General features: G+C 42.0%; 1 protein-coding gene across 1 annotated transcript; it reads right to left on the bottom strand.

Moving 5' to 3' along the window:
* Positions 1–5,171: 5,171 nt before the first annotated feature.
* NEFM (neurofilament medium chain) lies at positions 5,172–11,929 on the bottom strand. The gene is made up of 3 exons (XM_077469740.1): positions 10,846–11,929; positions 8,982–9,106; positions 5,172–7,333 (listed from the first exon to the last, which is right to left on the bottom strand). Exons 1-3 carry the CDS (start codon positions 11,881–11,883, stop codon positions 5,719–5,721), a joined length of 2,778 nt encoding a protein of 925 aa, XP_077325866.1. The 5' UTR covers positions 11,884–11,929; the 3' UTR covers positions 5,172–5,718.
* Positions 11,930–23,506: the final 11,577 nt, after the last annotated feature.

Below are 23,506 nucleotides of genomic sequence, written 5' to 3'. Positions count from 1 at the left end.
AAGAAAGCAGTTGGGAGTTAGGGGCAGGAACACTATACAGTATACAGTATGCATGTTGTTTTCATTAAAAGGGTTATTGCTTCTCTGTGTTATGGGTCCATTTGGATGTGCTAAAAACAAGCAAAAATAATACTCCAGCTTGCATTAGAACTTGTTGGTTGACTTTATCTGTGAGATTGCAGATTTTTTTGCGGTAATGTATCCTTCTTATCTCGCTTAAAGTCAAATGACAGTTTTTACTCAGATCACCAGTTATTACTGTTTTGTGATTATTTGAGTGTCACCACTTTAAATAGTTAAATGTATCTTCAGTAGATTGCATGGAACAATCATGGTCACCACAACATTCATATGCTGATCAGAATCAGAGTTGATTTACTAAAGGCAAATACACTGTGCAATGCAAGTGCAGTTGCTCCAAAGCTTAGTAAAAGAGGTAAAGCTTCACTTTCCGAAGAATACCCAATCACACGCACGGAAAATAAAAAACAACATTTTTGCTTGTACATGATTGGATGACAGAAATCAGCAGAGCTTCTCCTCATTTCAGAACTATCCCTCAGATCCATAGCAAATGCACTTGAAGTGCAGAGTATAGTTGCCTTAAGTTAATAATCAAGCCCAGTGTGTTGGTGTCTTTGTGCATGTCAATATAAAAAGGTTTAAAGTTAATGTCTGGGCATAATAGAAAAAATGCATTCAGGATCTCGTCACATCTATGAGGTTTAAAATGCGATATGCATTTTTTGAAAACACATATAGCGTTTGTAGTGCATTTTTAATGCATTTTGTTAAAATTAAACACAAAACGTAATGAATTTGGAATGTGGTTTCTTCCCAAGTCACCTGGGAAAAAATGACACATGACTCATGCGTTTTCTGTGCATTTTCTGTGTGCTGTAATTGACTATAATGAAAGGTGTATTTATGAAAGGTGACACACTGAAGGTGCAGCAAGCAGGACTTTTCAAAATGCATGTAAACCGTTGCATAGCATTTAAAGGGGGGTATTTTACATGCACTTTCCATGCTCAGGAAAGGTGCATTTTAGCACGGCAAAAGAGCACGGATCTGAACAGGCCCTCAGTACATCTTTACAATACATGAACATTTCTGCATGGTTTTTTCTCATTAAAAACACAGCAACTATATAAAAAAAAACTGTTCACCCTGCCAGTTATCCAGTGAGCTCCTTACTTTCTGTCCTACTGTGTCCTGTTATGATGTGGAGGCTGGCAGGTGGAACCACTGCACAGAGCAACCAGGAGACTGACACTCCCGAAGTGTCCGTTTCTAAGGAAGACTTTGGGGGATGATTTCTTTGCCATGGAGTGACATTCTGCAATGTGGGAGCCATGAACAGTATTTACTTTCTCTTTTACAGGAATATCTTTGATTGGTATGTTTGGTTTTGCAACAGAGTCGCTTTAAAGAAAAAAAAAAGGGAAGAAGCCCTCCAATGTAAAGCAACACTTACATGATAAAATGTACTTTATTGAATCAAGATATCAACAGACATTGAATTTTAGAAACAATAAAACATATTTTTAGAAATGATATGTTTTAGGTATGTTTGTGATATTCAGAGGGGTTGATTTACTAAAACTCGAGAGTGCAAAATGTAGTGCAGCTCTGCATAGAAACCAATCAGCTTGTGTGTTTTATCGTCAAAGCTTAATTGAACAAGTTGAAGTTAGAAGCTGATTGACCATGCACAGCTGCACCAGATCTTGTACTCTCCAGTTTTAGTAAATCAACTCCAATGTCTTTTGATATCTTGATGTAATAAAATCGTTTTATTTTTTATTTTTTACAGCAACGATGCATGTTCCTTACATTCATGGAGGCTTTTGCATTTCCTATGGTCTTGTTATGTTTCACATATGGCCTTGGTGCTTAACATGTCAGCCATATGTTCCAAAGTATATCTAACTGGTACAGGCTTTTCCATACAACCTGGGTGTATATATTTGCGATGCTCACAAGTGATTTTTATGAATGAGTGAGGCTTCTGATTATTCCTACTTACACTGTTTAGTTTCAGGTACGCAGGTGGGTTGTCACCCTATAGGACATTGTTAATTCTACCATAGCATACATTTGAAGTTTGGCCCCAAGAAAAGCTTCCTGGTTAAACTCTTAATATAAAAAACTGTATCTTTAATAAGATGTATTTATGGTCATTTAGAGCATTTGAACCTTGGAAACATGGCTTGCTCTGGCTGTATGTGTGGATTCTTTTAAATTAGCATTATTGTGCAGTGATCCTAAGGCTAACTGGAATCCCCTTTTTTTTCCCTCTGTGGTGTAGATATTAAGTGCCACTACTATGGCAAATTTGTTTTGATTTCATTCCCTCAATGGCAGCACTCAGTTAAAGAGAGCAGTAGGAACCAAACAGACTCCACTGCAGTGGAAAGCAGAATTCGCAGAGAGAATACCTCATCAGTGTGTGTATTCCCCAATAAGCAGGCTAATGCAGTGGAGGTTGAGGAATTGAATATGCTATTTGGCAATGGTGTCTTGATTTATAAAATTGACTAATGACTATTACAAATGAATTCCCATTGTATCACAATTAGGTATTTATCTCTTTGCATGGAGTACATTCTTAACAACTAACAGTAATACATTCTTTGTTCAATTCCTTGAATAATAAGGCGCCAATAGTGGCTATTTCCACTATAATGCAATATCTTGTCCTAGACAGCACCTTGCAAGAGGCAACATAAGAGGAGGTCCTCACTTCACTATCTGTTCAGCTGTTTTCTCCAGTATGCACTAACTGAAAGATAACAGGGTTGCTTCTTGGAAGTGTAAAATGAGAAGTTGCCCACAAGTCCTATACCTATGGGTATACTTGTGGCTAACCTAAATCCTGTACCGCAATGAAGGATAGTGGTAATGTGATATCCATCACTGTCAGTTTGTCACCTACAACATATAGTGGCAGCCAGTGGTTATAATAGTGTTGTTGGTCCTGGCTTGGCCTCAGCCAAAATAATTTTGAGCAAGGGCGACATCAGAACTGCCATTAATAGCACTATGAGAAGAAGTCCTAAGGGTACCATCCTGTATCCAGAATGGCAAGCAAATATCTTTGAGATTAGGCTTACTTCACCCTCTGTCCAGCTTCTACATGCAAATAGATCTTGTGTAATAAAACTGCTATAGAGTAAATCTTGTCATAGGTCTTTTGAAGTGGTAAGAAGAACTCAAAGTAAGACAATTTACTATATTGTTCCCACCTATTCATAACTCTTGCTACCAATGAATTAATGCATGTAGGTTATAGCATGAATTAAAGCCTCTATAATTGTGTTAATATGTTATTTTATTATTTATTTTTGAGACTTGCATTGATTTTGAATGTTTCCCGTTATTGGGATTATGCTAGGAAATGCCTGCTAAGAAAAAAAGGTTTACTATGTGAAAACATAACCCACAGCAACCAATTATATATTAAACTAATGAAAGTTGATATTTGCTGCTATTGCTGACTTGTAGCATGCTATTGTTTTTTTGTAACATGCTAACTATATGCTTCTAAAGCATATTAGTCCCTGATATACATTGTAAATATGGCTGCTTTTAGTGAAAACAAAACTGGAGCTATCTAGGCTCAAAATATATCTAGATACAAGTGGCTTTGTTTGATTATAAATTGTCTTTGTTTATCTTAAAAATAAAGACAATTTACTGATACAACATAAGAAAATGAATTATATTAACAATCAACAAACGGCTTAGTAAAATATTTTGCAGTGCAAAATGAGAGGTTATAAATATTATGAAACGAGAACACGCAGCCCTGGCATAGTTTTTGGAGTAGTCACATCAGAGAAACACAAATAGGCTTGGTTTTAAATAATGCTAGTTGCTTGGCTGTCACTAGTTTAACACTTCTCTAGTCTCGGAAATGAAACATGCATTTAAGCATGTGAAATCAGAATAATATCAGAATACTATTGGATCAAACAGCCAGGTGCCATGCATTTTCAGAAGCTGAGGTCAAAAGTGGCATCCTATGTTTTTCTCTCAATGCAGGTTGAAGGACAACTAATGATATATAAAATGTAGAAACCCTTAACAAGGGTTAATCCCTTCATGTTGTGTCTTCCCTAGTTCCTACTTTCTACCTCGTTATCATACTGATAAAATGTTCAAATAAATCCTTTAGATTTTCATTACATACTTTATGTTAGACTTAGTCATCACTGCTTATTTGTGCTTCTCTACGCAATGCAAGCAGATGATGGCTGATGAGAAGGGCTGGGAGGGTGTACATAACTTCCTCAAAGCATCACAACCAAATCTGCCTCAGTATTCCTCTGAAGCAGCCCCAGTCCTGAAGCAAGAAATGAGCTGTGTATTGTAAACAGTTATGCAAATATCAAAATGCTCTGAAGATTGGATGTCAGCCTGGGTGAGTGGGTGTTCCTAGACAGATTGCATCCACATGCAGTCTGCACTATAGGTAGCACTCACACATAAGCTGAGCCTCCATGACTAAAGAACTGAAATCCAGTGAATCAAAGAGACAGTCATGCTTGGGAGGAAAGCGCTAGATGATACTGGACACCTCCAGCCAGGAAATGAGGCAGACTCATAGAGTAAGCGATTTCAATACAGGAGGGGAGGCTGTACAACTGTACAAACACTAAGACCCCAGTGTGAACACTAAGGTGCTTTTCAGGTGCTTTCACGCTAAAAAAAGCACCTAAAAAGCTCACGAAAAAATTTAAATCAATGAATGCTTTCACACTGGAGTAGTGCACTGGCCAGGCAATAAAAAAATGCCCCTCTCCATTGAAATGAATGGAAAGCTCTTCAAAAGCAACCGAAAAACTCTTTAAAAGCGCCTGAAAAGCTCTTCTACTGCGCTCAGTGTTTTACTGGCAGTTTAGAAGCGCCTCAGTGTGAAAGGGCCCTAAAGGTAAGGCTCAAGTTCAGTTTTAAATATAATATGGCCTTCAATGGCTTAATTTACCAGTACATCCTGTACATCCATAATGATCTGGATTTGCTTAAATCCTTTTCCTTACCACAAAATAGCAGAATGAACACTCACAAATGTTGGTTTGCCAACTCTTTAGAATGACAATATACCTATTTTGGAATCACTTTTTACAAATCATTGAAAATATTTTTAAACAATGAGACACAATGCAATAGTTCCAATATTACCTTTTATTGAGCAAGGCTTGCTTTTACATAAACTGTCAGCAAGTTGTGTTAAACTCATTCAGGTTCTCCCATGACCTGCAGTTTGTTAATTGCACCAGTGAGGTAAACATAAGGATAGATTTCATTTATTAAGGCGAGAAAACTTCCGTTTCATGGTCCCCTCCCTCCCATTTTTGGCTCAGTTAGTTCTTTGCATAATTCAGCTGAGGACCCTCAAATCATTAACGCTCACCCAGGCCCACATCAACTTAGGAAACTCTCATCTATGTTTGTCCTTTTCACAATTCATGCACCTGTTTGCTTTTTTATTGTGAATTCACCAAGTTGTGTGGGAGGGGTAAATCTAAGGCTTGCATGCATTTCCCCGCCCTGAATATTGCACAGAAAGTAATATTACAGTGTCTGGAGCCCCCACCCCACGAGAGAACCCCATCTGCTAGAAGCCCATTAGAAGCTGTCACGTTACATGCAGTTTATCTTATGGCTTTTTCAGTCCTGCTGCTGCTTGCTGGAAGTGCTATGACTATGTTTTCACTTATTCTCAGTGACTTCCTGGACTGCATGTGATGTGACTTTCTCTACCTTCTTTGTGGACACTGACTTCTCCTGGATGGTCTCTTCATGTTCTTCCACTTTCTGGGTGACAGTCACTGACTTAGTGATATATTTGGTACCATCCTCACCCTCGCTGGTTGTGGTTTCAATCTTTTTGGTGATTACAACAGTTTGGCTCTTTCCACCATCTTTATCCTCTGAGGTACTGTCATCCAGGCCATTGGTGACTACACCTTTGTCCTCACTCTCTTCTCTCTCCTCTTCAACATCTCCGTTCACTGCTGTATCTTCCTTTCCATCGTCCCTGGGGCTACTCGCTTCCTCTGCTTCTGGTTCTTGTTCCTTTACATCACCTTTCTCTGTTCCAACAGAAGCTGCCTTGGACACAGTGATGGTCTCCTCCACCCCTTTCTCTTCAGGGGTTCCAGCTTTCTCCTCTTCTGCTTCACCTTCTTCTTTGTCTTCTTCAGCTTCCTCATCTTCTTTGGTTTCTGCTTCTGCTTCCTCTTCCTTCTCCTCTGACTCTCCTTTCTCCTCTTTCTGCTGTTCAGAGCTCTCAGCAGCATCTCCTTCTTCCTCATCACCAGTCTTTTCCTCAGTTTCTTCCTCTCCCTTCTCTCCCTCTTCCTCATCTCCACCCTCTTTCTCTTCCTCTGCTTCTTCCTCTGCTACTTTCTCCTGTACCTCAGCTTTTACCCTCACAACTTTAGTCTCCACAATAGGCTCTTCTACTACTTCATCTTCCTGTGCATCCTCTGTAGCCTCTTCTTCTCCTTCTGCCTCCTGCTCCCCCTCTCCTTCCTCTTTCTCACCCTCCTCTTCCTCCTTTCCAGCTTCTTCTGCTTCTGCTTCTCCCTCACCACCTTCTTCTTCTGCTACCTCCTCTTTCTCTTCTTCTGCTTCCTCTTTGTCTCCCTCATCATCTGCCTTTTCACCCTCTTCTTCTTCTGTCTTTCCCTCATCTTCCTCCCCCTCTGCTGCTGCTTCTTCTGCTGTTTCTTCTTCCTTTTCTTCCTCTTCCTCTACCTCTCCCTCTGCTGCTTCTGCTTCTTCCTCTTTCTCTGATTCCTCCTCTGCTGCTGCTTCTTCTTCCTTTTCTCCTTCCTCTTCTCCCTCTTCTTCTCCTTTCTCACCTTCCTCATCTGCTTCTTCCTCTGCCTTCTCTCCCTCTTCTTCTGCCTCTTCCTCCTTTTCCTCCTCTTCCTCTCCTGGTGCTGCTGCCTGTACTGTGGATTCTACAGCTGCTACAATTTCTTCTTCAACCTCACCTTCTCCCTCTTCTTCTCCTTCTACCTCTTTCTCTTCCTCTCCATCTTCCTTCTGCTCATCTCCATCTAAAAGACCTGCTGCAAACTCTTCTGCCATAGCAGCCAAAGCTGCCTCCATGTCTGACCTCTCATCTTCAACTTTGGTCTCCTCAATAATCTCCTCAACAAATTTGTGTTGCACTTTAACTCTTGGTGCCTCAGCTCGTGAATGTTGTACTCGGGTGGAGGATATCATGATAGGTGCCTGTCTGGATGGAGCTGAGGGGCCTGAGGGAATGCTGGAGAATGAACTGTATCGGGTTTCTTCCCCTTCCAAAAGTTTCCTATAAAGACAATTGTAGTTTTATTAGAACAAGGATTTCATAAACTTTGTAAACATAAAGATATTTATTAATGGTAAGGCTTAAAAAAAAAAAGCAGCAAAGTAAAGGATTTGTAACTAGCCACAACTCCCAATTCATGAATTTTAAGATGAGCTAAGAAATGTAATTGGTTTCTATGGTCAACGTATCCAGATTTTGTGAATTTGCCCAATTGAATGCATTTGGGATTAGTTGACAACAGTGCAAAAAGCATTGCTGTGATTAAATATGCAATGACCAATTAGAAATCAGATCTTAGTTGTCCAGCTCAGTAATAATTGCGTATTGTGTGTTAATGTCACTACAGATTAGGGAAGATTGGGACCCTAATTTGGTTGTTTTTGTATGTGGTATTTCCTATGTTGCCGTAGTGCTTTTAAACCGCATGGGGGCATAAAGCAGTCTTATGACATCACTGCCCAAGTAAGCCCATGGGACTAGAATCCCATTAACAGCTATCACTTTACAGCTGTTCCCAATAATGGTATTAAATGGAGGACAATATTTTGTAGGCTGAATTATGTTTTGAGAAGGAGCAGTCTATCAGTTCATTTAGAATTACACACAACATGAAAATCACCTCAGCAACATGAGGTAACAGGTGTGGTATAACCCAACCCCCCCCCCCCCCCCAAAAAAAACATGATTAATTCCTCATGAACTGATTGGCTGAATTTTGAAGTGTGCATGAGTCCGCTTAAGGTTACAAGTTCTAATGTGTTGGAAAAGTGTTTAATAAAAGGTGAAGTGGTCCAAGGAATAATAAAAATGATCAAAGTGCAATCAGCCATAGATAAATTGTGATAGGTTTTTGTGTCCTTCTTTATTAAATATACCCTGAAAATCACATCTTTATTACATCAGGGTGTTTATGTTTTCTAGAATACATTTGCATGGCAAATTCTGTTTATCATTTTTACCATACATTTTCTATTTGTAATGTATTATATTATTGGTAATGTTATGTAAATGACTCAGTTACTTAATTTGTCTTGCTTTACCCATTTGCCTTTGCTGTGCCCTTTCTAGTACTGTGCTGCTTGTAAACTAGAACCTGATAAATCTGTCCTTGAATGGAAAATTCAAGTTCAGCTGCACTGATCATAAAACTTTATAATTTAACCAAATTAGAGCACAGTCTAACTATACATACATTTATTTACTGACTTTAGTGTCTTAGATGTAAATCTCTGTAATATTTTGTCATTTGTACCCAGCCATACATTGCATGTAGTAAATTCTCTTTATCTCTGTGTATTTGTATGTTGATAAATGTTTTACAGGAACTTTGCAATGCCCTCTAAACAGTATCCCCTTTATTCTTGAATGTGTTTTGCCTTCCTATCATTTCTGTAACCATTTCCCGGCAGAAATTACCACTGGAAAATGTTTAATATACAAGATCTTGCAATTGTGAGCTTCTCATGCATTACTCAGTTTGGGACAATATGTAAGGATTTTTCTGCATTGCTTTGCTTGTCTATTTCCTGATAGGCTGCAATCCTCCCTGTTTCCCTCCCACACCCAGACATGTGAAAGTTTTTCCCATTCTGCTGCTCCCTGCAGCCTCTGCAGTGCTATTAATATTCTGCTGGCTCTGCCCTGGTACCTGTATGCAGCAATTTCTATATCCAGAGCCATCTTGACATTGAGCAGGTCCTGGTATTCCCTCAGGTGGCGGGACATTTCCCATTTTGTTCCTCTCAGCTCATTATCCAGCTGCTGGATGGTTTCCTATGGAAGAAAGAGACCCTATCATGAGAATTAAGCATAAAGCAGCTGACAGAAATTATTTTGATGTGACTGGCAAGGGCATCCTGACACACTGCACCATATAGATATGCTGTCATATTGCACCACATAGATAGGCAGTGCCACACCCCCTAAATTAAACATTTAATGACACAAATTGTCTCACTGCACCAAAACAACGCACTTTGCTGTCTTATCCCATAGCAGAATACTGCAGCACGCCCCCTACCCCTTCCACTGTGCACAGGCATACAGTATATGCATTGTCACTGCACCACACCCTCACTTTGGAACAGTCATACTGCGTCCCCTTGCCCCACACACTGCGCCACTCCCCCTCTATCACAGCCACACTGCGTCACTCACAAGCTGCACCACACCCCCCTGATCACTGATGGCATGTGTTACTGCAGAGCTTACAGAGCAAATACACCCTATACAGACACATAGGGCTGCCTGCAGCACATTGCCCTCTCCTACAGGAAGGTGTGGGGGGTCCAGAGTAAACATAGGAATGCAACACTTATTTTGCAAATATACAGAACATGAAGCAAAGCAAAAAATAAATATGCACGCTTGTAAAGGGAATACAGGGGAAAAAAATTAAATAACATTAACTTCTTCTGTGCCACCTTTTGATCACCTCTAAGTTTTAAAGTAAACTCGTTTTCTAAGGTGAAGCATTACAACAGGTCAGTACACCAGAAGATGATGTTTTCAATAGATCAATGTGGATCTAGAGAACGATATGATAAATGTAGGCTTTGTTTTACACTCCCTGCTCTACAAAAAATGTTCTCTTACATTTTCTGCATACATATATGTGCAATGCATTGCTAAGCAGTCTGCATTGTGCTGATAACTCAGTTCAGCACCCCGGACAGCTCCTGTAGCCTCCATTGTATTGTTAGCCCAGTTCAGCACCCCGGACAGCTCACGTAGCCTCCATTGTATTGTTAGCCCAATTCAGCACCCTGGACAGCTCCTGCACAACTACAAGACTACCTTGTAGCATTTAGCTCCTTCCTTACATCTGCAAGTCTACAATGTATCATTTAGCTCCTTCCATAGAATCTACAAGTATACAGTGTATCATTTAGCACCTTCCATACATCTACAAGTCTAGAATGTATCAATAAGCTCCTTCCATACATCTAAACGTTAACATTGTATCATTATAGCTCCTTTCATACATCTACAATGTACCATTTAGCTTCTACAATGTATCATTTAGCTCATTCCATACATCTACAAGCATACAATGTATCATTTAGCTATTTCCAAACATCTACAAGCCTACAGTGTATCATTTAGCTCAGTTCGGCACCCAGGATAGCCCATGCACATGTCTACATGCCTCGCCTTTAGCCCGATTCAGCACCATTGCCAGCTCAAGCTACCCCCAAGTCTTCCTTGTCATTTATCTTAGTTCATCTCTGGATAGCTCCTGTCTTACATCTACAAGCCTACAATTTGTCATTTAGCTAAGTTCAACTCCATGGATAGCTCCTGCCATATATCTACAAGTCTACAATGTGGAATTTAGCTCAATCCAGCCCCATAGATAGCTCCTGACTTACATCTACAAGTCTACAATGTGTAATTTAGCTCAGTCCAGCCCCATGGATAGCTCCTGCCTTACATCTACAATGTGTAATTTAGCTCAGTTCCACTCCAGCGATAGCTCCTGCCTTACATCTACAGCAGACTGGGGCACTCACCTGGTAACTTGTCAGATCATGGTTGTGTCTCTCCTCTATGTCATTCAGTTGCCTCTCCAGTGACTCTTTGGTACCCCTGATAGACTCAAGCTCCACGGTTTTGCTGTGTAATTGCCTTCTGTATTCTGAGATCTCGTCTTTGGCAGACCTGATTTGCTCCTTGTTCTGCTCGGCAGCCTCTGTGAGCTTGGCATATCTGTTTTTAAAGATCTCCTCGGTCTGCATCATGTTGATGTTGGAGTGGCCCTCCAGCTGGGATCGGATTTCCCTCAGGGCTGAGGCCAGATCTGTTTTCTGGAAATCTTTCCTTTCTACAGTGATGTGTGAGGCCTGGATCTGTGCAAGGAGCTCGCCCACTTCTTCCTCGTGGTTGTTCTTCAGGAAGGCGATTTCTTCCTGCAAGGATTGCACCTTCTTGTCCAGCTCCCCCCTTATCAAGGACGTGTCATCTATGTCCTTCTTCATAGACCTTATAGCAGACTCCGTCTCGTCCTTGATCCTGGCCTCGTCGTCATACCGGTCTTTCAGCCTCTGGAGGTCTTCTTCCAGGTGTTCGGAGTCTAGGAGGATCTGCGCCTTCTCGTGGTTGACTTGCTCCAAGTTGGTCCTCAATTCCCTCATCTCCTGCTCGTAGATCTCACCCAGCTGGCTGTAGCCACTCTGCTTGTTTCTCAGGGCCTGGATCTCTGCTTCGATCTCCTTGTTCTGCTGCTCCAGGTAGTGCACCTTCTCGATGTAGCCGGCAAAACGGTCATTAAGTCCCTGCAGTTGCTCCTTCTCGCTGGACCGGACTTGCTTGAGGTCCCCATTGTAACCGGAGGATTGACTGAGGTCCAAACTGTCACTGGAGCTGAACCCTCTGGGAGCTGCAAGGTTGGTCCTCTTATAAGAGGAGGAAATGGTGCTAGGAGTGTTTCGGGACCAGCTCTGAGATCTGAAACCGCTGGTAGGGGAGCTGCTGGTCCGACTGTAGCTGGTCCTGATCTCCGCCATCCTCCTATAAGAGGGGCTACCTATAGTTTCCAGAGAGTAGCTCATGCTGGAAGACTTTCCGGTGTGGGTGGCTCACAGCGCAGGTTCTGATCTCTCCAGCCCCTTATATACCCGGGGAAGATCAGCTGACACGGCAGGAACCGGCATTCTCTTCCCTGATTGATCAGGAACCGGGGACTGATGTTTCACATGGGGAGGGGCTACTGTCTGCTCTCCACGTGGGCTGAGCTGCCTTTGGTTTAGAGCCGCTCCCACCCCTCCCCCCTTTCAGTTTGCAGCAGAGGGATGAGGTGGAAGGTGCTGCAAGACGTATCTGCAAGACATACATTCCTACCATGCTCCCACCAGTCTGCTGAATACTTAAAGGGTTAAACTTCATTATATGCATATAATGCAAAAATACTGATATTTCCACATGTTTGCACTGAGCTGATGGTGACTGTCCCTAGGTGACTCAATCTTCAGAGCGAAAGCTGTGTAAATGCTGTTTTACTCTTCAGCATCTTGGAGAGGGACAGCACACACCGCATATGGGAGAGGTACAGGGCATACAATGCAGGGTTCTCACACTAGGAAGAGATAAAATAACATTAAAACAATACAGAAACAAGTTAATAATAATAAAAAAAAGCTTTGATAGGGATTTAATGGAATTCTGTACCTCCAAGAGTTGCAATGCAGAACCCAGCACCTTGGAGGGGGAAACAGCACAGGCCAGCACATTGGACAGGGACACAGCACATCCTAGCACCTTGGAGGGGGACAGCATAGCCCAGCACTTTGGAGGGGGACAGCACAGCCCAGAGCCTTGGGCAGGGACACAGCACATCCTAACACCCTGAAGGGGGACAACCAAGCACCTTAGACAGGGACACAGCACAGCCCAGCTCCTTGGACATGGACACAGCACAGTCAAGCACCTTGGAGAGGGACAGCACACGGTTAAATACACTGAGAAAGAATAAAACACATTTTAGTATCCTTGGTAGGGGAGCTCAATTCTGCACCGAGGAGAGAGACATTACACTTTGAATAAGGACATCATGCAGTTCAGCACCTTAGACAGGGGCACATCTCTGTTCTGCATCTTGGAGAAGGACAGTACACTGCTATAATACATTCAAAAAGAACAAAACATATTTTACTCATTTGGAGAGGGGCATAACTCAGTTCAGTACCTTGGACAATAACATATCTCTGTTCAGCACCTTGGACAGGGGCATTACACTATTTAATGCATTCAGGGATGACAAAACATCTTCTTGGAGAGGGACATAGCTCAGTCACCCTTGAGCACCTCGTATAAGGACATGCACCTAGTATAAGGACAACTCATACTTTAGCACATTTGACAGGGACACATCCTTGTTCAGCACTTTGGACAGTGACAGTACATCTTTAAAGTGGCATTAAATTACAGCCTTTTTTTCTCTCCAAAATAATGTATACACATCTACTACTTAATGGATCTGTAATATATTGTGAAATTGTTCTTACTGTGTTTTTCTGACTCTGTGTAATGTCCTCTGTGAGCTCCCAAACCTCTCCTTTCCCCCTCATTTCTGTTTGTTTGAAATGGGCAGTGTTTGTTGTGGTCATGTGCACTGCTCTGTGCACATTACACATCCCATAGTCCATAGCCTCTATTCAATCTCAGTAGTGAGATAGAGAGTGAAAGCTCTTACTTACAGTGTGACCATGGAGAATGAACATAGAGTCCCTCCAACAGGAGACAGAGAGATCTGAAGGAGGCTCAGAGCACTGGTACTTTTTGAGATAGGAATACACACTTGAATAGAATTTTCTTTTTTAAACCAGAGTTTAGTGTAACTTTAGGCACCTTCTTAGCTCTGAGGAAGGGGGCCTGGTTCTCGAAACACATAAACCTCCCAACCGTATGACATTGGAGTAGATGACATCACCTCTGGCTGGAGTTTTCATTCGATATGCTTGTTTGTAATCATGCCAATGAGTATGTCATTATTCATGAGATTCAATAAATGGTTATGGTGGTAATGCGCTAGGTGTTTGCACCCTCCTTGTTCTTTTGCAGATTACCCACTCTAAGAAGGGCTGCATCGAGCAAAACATTACTTGACAAGATATCATGTGAAGCACCTTTCTCTGAGCACTTGGGGGGTTTGGAATTTCCTGTCTGAGGACATCTATTTCATAGCTATCATTTAATCTCTCGTTGCTCTCATTCATGTATACATTTTTCAAATACCTGAAGATAAAAGCATGAGACCTGTTGACATTGCCAAGGAATGCTTCTGTTGCAAGCAGTGGGTTTTTCAAAGCAGTGTAAGACTGAGATTAGTGTTCCAGGATTGTCATTTTACTCCTCATTATTCAAACTGATTCTGTCATCCTGGCTCCAACAAACACCTCTTATCCTGGTGTCATATAAGGCACCACCTTACCAGATATGGGGTCATAGTAGGAAATTCTACTGTAAATAATGTACTAGAGCAAAGTGTTATTTGAGTATTCTTGCCTAATGAGTTTATTGACAGATTAATAACTGTAAATACCATCCTGTTTGTTGGATGACTGCACAAGCTATATTTTTGTGCAGTGGGGCCTGGATATAAGCAATATAAATGTCATTAATTTAGTGTAATTTTGTAGAATATGAATACTGATTGCACACTGTGAAAAATATGTATATCTCTGTTTACTACATAGATTTACTGCATGGATTTCAAATATGGAAGAGCAAAGCATAACATTTATTGCATACAGATAACGTACTTAGTTCCATAGTTTTTTTGGTAGTCAGCATACTGCCTATTTTCAAAAAGCTTTAATAAAATATAGAAAATTAGATTTTCATACACAATTATGGGCCTAATAAAGAAAAATCTGCATTGGCAATACAATATTCCGCATCCCAATCCACCAGTCCACAGATAATTAATACTACTGCAATTTTTATGCCAATTTTAAGACTATAAATAATAAAAAAAAAGGTTCTTTATTTCCCTTAACCGCTTCTCCCCAAACGGACGCACCCGTATGTCCTCTGGTTGAAGTGCGTATACTGGGGCAGTGGCTGCAGCTGTGGATGCTGAAAAATGTAAAAGCAATCTGAGCAGCTAAAAAAAAACACTAGATTGCTGTTACATGTGGCAGAAAGCGATCCTTTCCTTCCATTGCCTTTCCACTGCCTTTCCAGGCCCTCCTGTCCCCCCAGGGAGCCCAAGACCAAAGCCATGGTTCTTCTGGTTTACCATAGAGATGACTGAGGACTGAAACATCCCTGATCATCTCTATGGTCTAAGAAATGGGAAGCGATGAGTATTTTGTCCATTCTGGGTTTGATCTAATGAAAACAGGCCGTTACTGGTCTGTGAAAGTATCTGATCAAACCGATATTGGTTTGATCAGATGATTTTAGGGGCAGAGGAGAGATCTGGCATCTAATAGACCCCAGACATCTCAGTAAATAGTACCTGTCACTGCCAATGCTATCACAAGGGATGTTGTTTATCCCTTGTGAAATCAATAAAGTTGATTTAAAAAAATTACCGAGATAGTGTAAATTAAAAACATTGAATTAAATATATAATAAAATAAAATAAAAAGTGCCTTTGTCCCCCCATGTTCACACCCAAAGGCAATTACATATGTAGGTTGCATATGCATATCTAAATGCTGTTCGCAACACACATGTGAGATATCGCCATGTACATGATAGTGAAAGCAATTATTCTAGCAACAGACCTCCTGTGCAATGCTAAACTAGTAAACTGTAAAGACTTATAAGTACTATAGTTTGAAACTAGTAACCTATAAAGGCTCATAAGTATCATAGTTTGAAAATCGCAGCCCAAATACTGTGTAACCCCAAAAATTTTATTCTCTAGGGCCTCTGCCTAAAAATATATATAATGTTTGGGGGATCTAAGTAATTATTTAGCAAAACATTTCGATTTTTACACATATGTGAGGAGTGTCACAATTGGTCCGATGTTGAAGTGATGAAATAAATCTGCTCAGCACAATGCTTTATTCATCCCAAAGGTGTTCTATCGGGTTGAGGTCAGGACTCTGGTGCACTGGTAAAAATCATTTGGTGGAGGGGGGATTATGGTGTGGAGTTGTTTTTCAGGGGTTGGGCTTGGCCCCGTAGTTCCATTTTGGCCAATTTCATGCTCTCAAAGATGTAGGAACAGTTTGGGGATGGCCCCTTCCTGTTCCAACATGACTGCACACCAGTGCACAAAGCAAGGTCCATTAAGACATGGATGAGAAAGTTTGGGGTGGATGAACTTAATTGGCCTACCAGCGTGCCAGATATGGGGTCAAGTTGTATAAGTGCAACAGGCTATGCATAGTGTTTTAGAGTTTTAGAGTTTACAAAAGAAAAGAAAACACTGTCGAGCCCCCTCCCCAACTGCCCAGACTACATAGGGAGTGCTGGAAAGATTGTTTGGGACTTGGTGCCACCCTTATTCGGAAAGGGGTGCTACTTGTAAGTGGACAATTATTACACAAGCATGCCACTTTTTAGTCATCTTTTTGATTGTGGAATTGGCGCATGTGGCACTGTGCAATATAATCGCCGGGGCTTCCCCCACTGGCTTGTAGATTTGCGACTTAGACAGGGGAAAGAGCCTGCTTGAGATGTAATAATTTGCTCACAGTGAAGTGGAGGGATACATGGAATGTTTTTGTTCTGCCCTCCCTTCATGCAGTTACAGCAGTCAAAATGCCAGTGGCAACTGGTGTTGTTGTGAAGCCCCTCTGTGTCCACGAATACAACCTTAACATGGGAGGCGTGGACTTCAGCCACCAGAAGATGGCACCCTACTTATTTGCCCGTAACGCTGATATTATAAAGTGTCTGGTCTGCATCGGTGAATGTTTCTATACCACACACTAGTGGAGTTTTAGCCTAGGTTACAGCACTGCACAGTCCAAGGGCACACTAACACAGGGTCTCGAAAGATGAGATGGCCATCACATTTTGAGAGACCCTAATCTGGAATGGTTACAGTTTAAATGAAAGTGCAAAAAAAACAAAACAAAAAAAACAAAAAGAAAAACACAAAAAAGAAAAAAGCCAAAAATAGTTGTCATTTTATTTATTTTTCTCCTCTCTCTATTGTTCTCTATCTATTGCTCTCTCTCTCTATTGTTACTGTATTTTATGCTTAACTGTAATGTTTTATTTTTACTGTGTGTTATTGTATTTGCTTTGCAGGTATGGCATGTCTTACTGTTATACTGTAATGTTACTTTTTTTTATTGTCAACCATTATTTGCTTTGCAGGTACACCATTCAGCTGCAGGACTGATTTATTTATCTTGACAGCAACAGCATTTGCTCTCACTATACATAAAGCCATGACTCCAGCACTGTAGGATGTGATTTCACCACCACAGTTAAAAAAAAAGAGCATATATGCCGAAGCAGGGGGGAGAGGCTATTTGCCCCTAACATTAGGGGCAGATTGTCCCCATGCTTTGGCATATATTTTCTATTATATTATATACACAGGGATACCACATGTGTGAGACTTTTTGGGAGCCTAGCTAATTTCCTGAAACTTGTGGGAAAATATAAAATATTCCATGGACTCAACATGCCTCTCAGCAAATAGCTTGGGGTGTCTGCTTTCTAAAATGGGGTCATTTGGGGGAGGGGGAGTTTGTGGTATCTTGGCATTTCATGGCTTCCGAAACTGAGAAGCCACTGAAATAAAAAATTTAAGCCCTTAGAAATCCTGATTTTTCGTGGTCCTGTATGCGGCTAGGCTCCCAGAAAGTCTCACAGTTGTGGTATACCCATACTCAGGAGAATCAGCAGAATGTATTCTGGGGTGTAATTTCACATATACCCATGGTATGTGTGAGCAATATATAATTTCAGTGCCAACTTTGTGTACATTTTTTTTTTTTTTACATTTTTCAATCACTTGTGACAAAAAAATTAAATATTCAAAGGGCTCAACATGCCCCCCAGCAAATTCCTTGGGGTTTCTACTTTCCAAAATGGGGTCATTTGGGGGGGGGGGGTTGTACTGCCCTGTTATTTTAGAACCTCAAGAACTGAGATATGCAGTCATAAACTAAAAGCTGCGTACATTCCAGAAACTGTACCATAATTTGTAGACGCTATAACTTTTCTGCTAACCAATACCTAAGACATGTGGCTGAATACATTTTGGCCTAAAAGTATGACTAAAATTGAGTTTATTGGATTTTTTTATAACAAAAAGTAGAAAATATAATAAAAAAAAGATGGTATTTTTTCGTTTATATCGCAAAAAATAAAAATCCCAGAGGTGATCAAATACCACCAAAAGAAAGCTCTATTCGTGGGAAAAAAGGACAAAAATTTAATTTGGGTACAGCATTGCATGACAGTGGAATTACCAGTTAAAGCAGTGCAGTGCCAAATTGTAAAAAATGCTCTGGTCATTAAAGGGGGCAAATCCTTCTGGTCCTTAAGTGTTTGCTATTGTGTTTATGAAAACGTTTTATGTGTAATAAAATTTGTAACGATTGTTATTCTGACTTTGTTCTCATTTGGCATTGGAAGTCCCACTACTGCTTTGTTTCAAAAATACCATAATATTTGAGGCTATTCACTTCACTGGGTATATGTGAAGGGTGTGCATCCACTTCAGTCTAGAGAATCTGATCCTGTAATGCAGGGTAAAAATGCTACCTCTTGAAGTATCTGTACAAACTACTTTTTAGTGCATTTTTAGCTATTTTTATCCCATTCTGGAGATATTCCTTCACTTCCTGTCCCAGAAGTAAGAGGAATTTCCCTCTAAAGTAGTTAGATAACTTCACATATGCAATGGAGGAGCAAACTTAGCCACCCAGTGACAGGAAGCATGGTATTTACAGGATTACATTGTAAAAAAAAATAAGGCTGACAAAAATAAAACTAAAGCCAATGCCTGGTAAGCTGCAATATATTTAATTATTGTTTGGAGGGTTAGGTACACTTTAAGAGTCCAGGAAGAGATGACACCTACCAAATACCCCATTATTATCTTAAGCATACATCTTTACTGTCATTTTGTGTAACTTCAATGTCATATGTGTATACTGGGGAGAATTTGTTGCCACTATAGCCATTAGACATATGAATGGTTTTACAGGTTGGAGTTTGTTGTATTTTATATATATATATATATATATAAAAAAATGTGCTTTTGTGTACAATAATAAACTATACAATAATTAACTATACAAATTCGGTTATAGAGACTGGTGGTGCAGCTTTTTTTGATGGAATTCTTTCTTTTTTTTTTCTTTTTTCTTTCTAACTGTGGCACTAGGACCACCAGTCCTGAATATACCAGACAATCCAGGCATGAAGACACTGTGAAAAGTCCTGGCACAACTGGAATCATAATGACAATTTTTCAGTAGACAGCAGTCCCTGTGACACTGCACCATAATCACAGTGACACTATGACCAGTCCTGACTGCATCACCTTCACAATAATGCCGACCTTGACTGCCCTTACAAATGGCATTATCCACCTGGCAGGTTGAAGAATAAAAGTTTCATGGATTCACCAGTGTAATGCCAATTGCTGAATACATGAAATTTAATTAAAGTAGAAAACATTTTTTTTCTCAATTCTAGAAGATTTTAAATCTTTAATTAGGCATGAGGCTGGTACTCAGCAAGATGACAGAGCAGCTTGGTATAAAACACTCAGCAAGTCAGGAAAGTGCTAGGAATCTATTATTAGAATGCAGTTATTATTGTTTTGTGTTTACTGGGCAGAGAATCACAACTATAATTATACTAATGTGATGGATGAACAGAACTGTGCCCTATGGTTATTATAATTTGTATTCAAAGTAACAAGGAAAATACACATTGTTTCTTCAATAAAATGAATTTCGCTACTCAAAAGGTTAACATCTGAATTACAATTTTATACAGAGACAAAACTCAGATAATATCAATGCATAGTACTTGTCTGTTAATTAATCATCTATAGTAAAGAATCTAAGTAAATCCCTCAACTGTGTAATTAGGAATCATTAACCGTAACTGTTGACATTAATTAAATTAAAACAAGTTCGTTATTGGAAGTTTAGGATTTTTTTTTGTGAATATTAAAAAGTAATTATTTTAAACCATACACATTTACTGGAACACCAGAACATCCATTAAAGGGGGGTTACAAGAATTGGCATTTTCTTTAGTTAGACAATGTTTGGCTTTGATACCTAATTTATACTGCCTGCTGTATACTAGCTGAGAACCACAACAAATTAGGCCACTTTAGATCTATAAATATTGCCTTAAGAGTGGTCACATGATTACAAGGGAAAATGTGCCCAATTTCCCAATGATATCATGTGATATACAAACACTGCATACATAGAATATGAGTCTATACAGGGGTACGAAAGAGCAACCCCAGACCACTGAAAGGAAGGTATTCCTAATGTTACCCAGAAAAATTATTTAGGATAGATACCGAGATAGCAAGCAATTGTGCTGCAAGTTTGAAAATTACTTGCTAAGCTTTTACTAGAATTGCCAGGATTCGCAAGTTTGTTGCACAATTGCAGCAAGTCCGCATTGAATGACTCCAGATCAATTTTCTTTGCAAACATTGTGCAAGTCTGCTGCAAGTTCTTGTTCAGTTATGTTGTGCAATAGTCACCCCACCACAGGGGTCACTGTGGCTGAATTTTTATGCTGTAGACTTGCAGAGCTCTTGCTGTAGACTCACCAGTGCAACTTTGCTTTTGCTAGAGACTTGCCATGCAAATTTGCTACAAATTGTAAAAGTGTCAACTATAACTTGTGCTTCAAGTGCTTTCCAAGTGTACAACTTGCCAGTGAAAATGTGCAGCAAGTTACCAGACTTACAATTCAACACTACCACAAATTTGTGGCAAGTTATCCTTGCTATCTGGGTAGGCAACTCAATTGAAAAAAGACAAGTCTATCAAGTCCAACCTATGTGTGTGATTATATGTCAGTATTACATTGTATATCCCTGTATGCTGCGGTTGTTCAGGTGCTTATCTAATAGTTTTTTTAAACTATCGATTCTCCCCGCTGAGACCACCGCCTGTGGAAGGGAATTCCACATCCTTGCCGCTCTTACAGTAAATAACCCTCTATGTAGTTTAAGGTTAAACCTCGTTTCTTCTAATTTTAATGAGTGGCCATGTGTCTTGTTAAACTCCCTTCCACAAAAAAGTTTTATCCCTATTGTGGGACACCAGTACGGTATTTATAAATTTAAACCATATCCCCTCTCAAGCGTCTCTTCTCCAGAGAGAATAAGTTTAGTGATCGCAACCTTTCCTCATAACTAATATCCTCCAGACCCTTTATTAGCTTTGTTGCCCTTCTTTGTACTCGCTCCATTTCCAGTACATCCTTCCCGAGGACTGGTGTCCTGAACTGGACAGCATACAGAGCGGGAGAATTATTGCTTTATCTCTGGGGTTGATCCCCTTTTTTATGCATGCCAATATTCTGTTTGCTTTGTTAGCAGCAGCTTGGTATTGCATGCCATTGCTGAGCCTATCATCTACTAGGACCCCCAGGTCCTTTTCCATCCTAGAGTCACCTAGAGGTTCTCCCTCCAGTCAGGGCTGGACTGGGACAAAAATGTGGCCCTGGACTTCACCCAGAGTGGCCCACTTTAATTTTGCAAACATGCGCAAAAACAGTATATAAAACTATATACAATTGCGCAATATATTGAGTTTGAGATGGATCTGAGGGAAGCAGTGAGGCCTTTGTATGGGGCATCAGAGCGACCCGGGGGAAAATTGACACCTTGCCCCCCGGTAGGGTGACCACATTTCTAGACTGCCATTCAGGGACAATTACGCCAAAGACCAAGGGGGGGGGGGGGGTGTAGTGTCAGGGTTGACGGGGAATTCAGCGGCGGGGGTGATTTGTTGGGTGAATGGCTGGTGCTGGCAAGTAAAACATCCCAACATCATGCTTAATATGGTGTCAGGATGATCAAATCACATTATTTCTATTATTACATTGTAATATATAATGAAATAGTTCAACTCACCAGAATGCAGAATGAGTAGGAACCATTGCCTGTTACCAGCATGTCATTTGCCACCGCCGCCTGCCACCAGATGCCGCGTGTCACTTGCCACCGCCGCTTGCCAACACATGCAGTGTGTCACATGCCACGTCATCTGCTGTCAGGGAGAGGGAGCAGGGAGAGAGAGGGGGACAGAGAAAGAGAGAGGGGGGAGGACACAGAGAGAGAGAGGGGGAGCAGGGAGAGAGAGAGGGGGGGCATGGAGAGAGAGGGGGGGACATGGAAAGAGAGGGGGGCATGGAGAGAGAGAGGGGGGGCATGGAGAGAGAGAGAGGGCATGGAAAGAGAGGGGGGCATGGAGAGAGAGGGGGAGGGCATGGAGAGAGAGGGGGAGGGCATGGAGAGAGGGGGAGGGCATGGAGAGAGAGAGGGGGAGGGCATGGAGAGAGAGAGGGGGAGGGCATGGAGAGAGAGAGGGGAGGACATGTGGAGAGAGACGGGGGAGGACATGGGGAGAGAGAGAGAGAGGGGGGAGGACATGGGGAGAGAGGGGGGAGGACATGGGGAGAGAGGGGGGAGGACATGGGGAGAGAGGGGGGAGGACATGGGGAGAGAGAGAGAGAGGAGGACATGGGGAGAGAGAGAGAGAGAGAGAGAGAGAGGGGAGGACATGGGGAGAGAGAGAGAGAGGGGAGGACATGGGGAGAGAGAGAGAGAGGAGGGGAGGACATGGGGAGAGAGAGAGAGGGGGAGAGAGAGAGAGAGGGGGAGAGAGAGAGGGGGAGGACATGGGGAGAGAGAGAGAGAGAGAGGGGGGAGGACATGGGGGAGAGAGAGAGAGAGAGAGAGGGGGGACGTGGGGAGAGAGAGAGAGGGGGAGGACATGGGGAGAGAGAGAGAGAGAGGGGGGGGGGACATGGGGAGAGAGAGAGGGGGAGGACATGGGGAGAGAGAGAGGGGGAGGACATGGGGAGAGAGAGAGGGGGAGGACATGGGGAGAGAGAGAGAGGGGGGAGGACATGGGGAGAGAGAGAGAGAGAGAGGGGGAGGACATGGGAGAGAGAGAGAGAGGGGGAGGACAAGGGGAGAGAGAGAGCTGGGGGGGCAGGACATGGGCAGAGCGCGAGGGCGGGTGTCTCCCAGGTCTCTCTATCTCTCTCTTTTTCTTCCCATTCTCGAGAGAGACGCCCTCTCTCTCGTCTCATCTCTCTGAGAGGGGGCCATGAGCACGGGCCATGGAGAGAGAGAGGGGGGCCATGGAGAGAGAGAGGGGGGCCATGGAGAGAGAGAGGGGGACATGGAGAGAGAGCGGGGGACATGGAGAGAGAGAGGGGGGCCATGGAGAGAGAGAGGGGGACATGGAGAGAGAGAGGGGGGCCATGGAGAGAGAGAGGGGGGCCATGGAGAGAGAGAGGGGGGCCATGGAGAGAGGGGGGCCATGGAGAGAGAGAGGGGGACATGGAGAGAGAGAGGGGGACATGGAGAGAGGGGGTCATGGAGAGAGAGAGGGGGGCCATGGAGAGAGAGAGGGGGGCCATGGAGAGAGAGAGGGGGGCCATGGAGAGAGAGAGGGGGGCCATGGAGAGAGAGAGGGGGCCATGGAGAGAGAGAGGGGGGCCATGGAGAGAGAGAGGGGGGCCATGGAGAGA

This window comes from Lithobates pipiens, unplaced genomic scaffold (genome assembly GCF_037356315.1).
Source record: "Lithobates pipiens isolate NorthernLeopardFrog02 unplaced genomic scaffold, aLitPip1_a1.2 Scaffold_8, whole genome shotgun sequence".
In the NCBI taxonomy this organism is placed as follows: Eukaryota; Metazoa; Chordata; class Amphibia; order Anura; family Ranidae; genus Lithobates; species Lithobates pipiens.
This window is presented reverse-complemented; position numbering and strand designations above follow the sequence as displayed.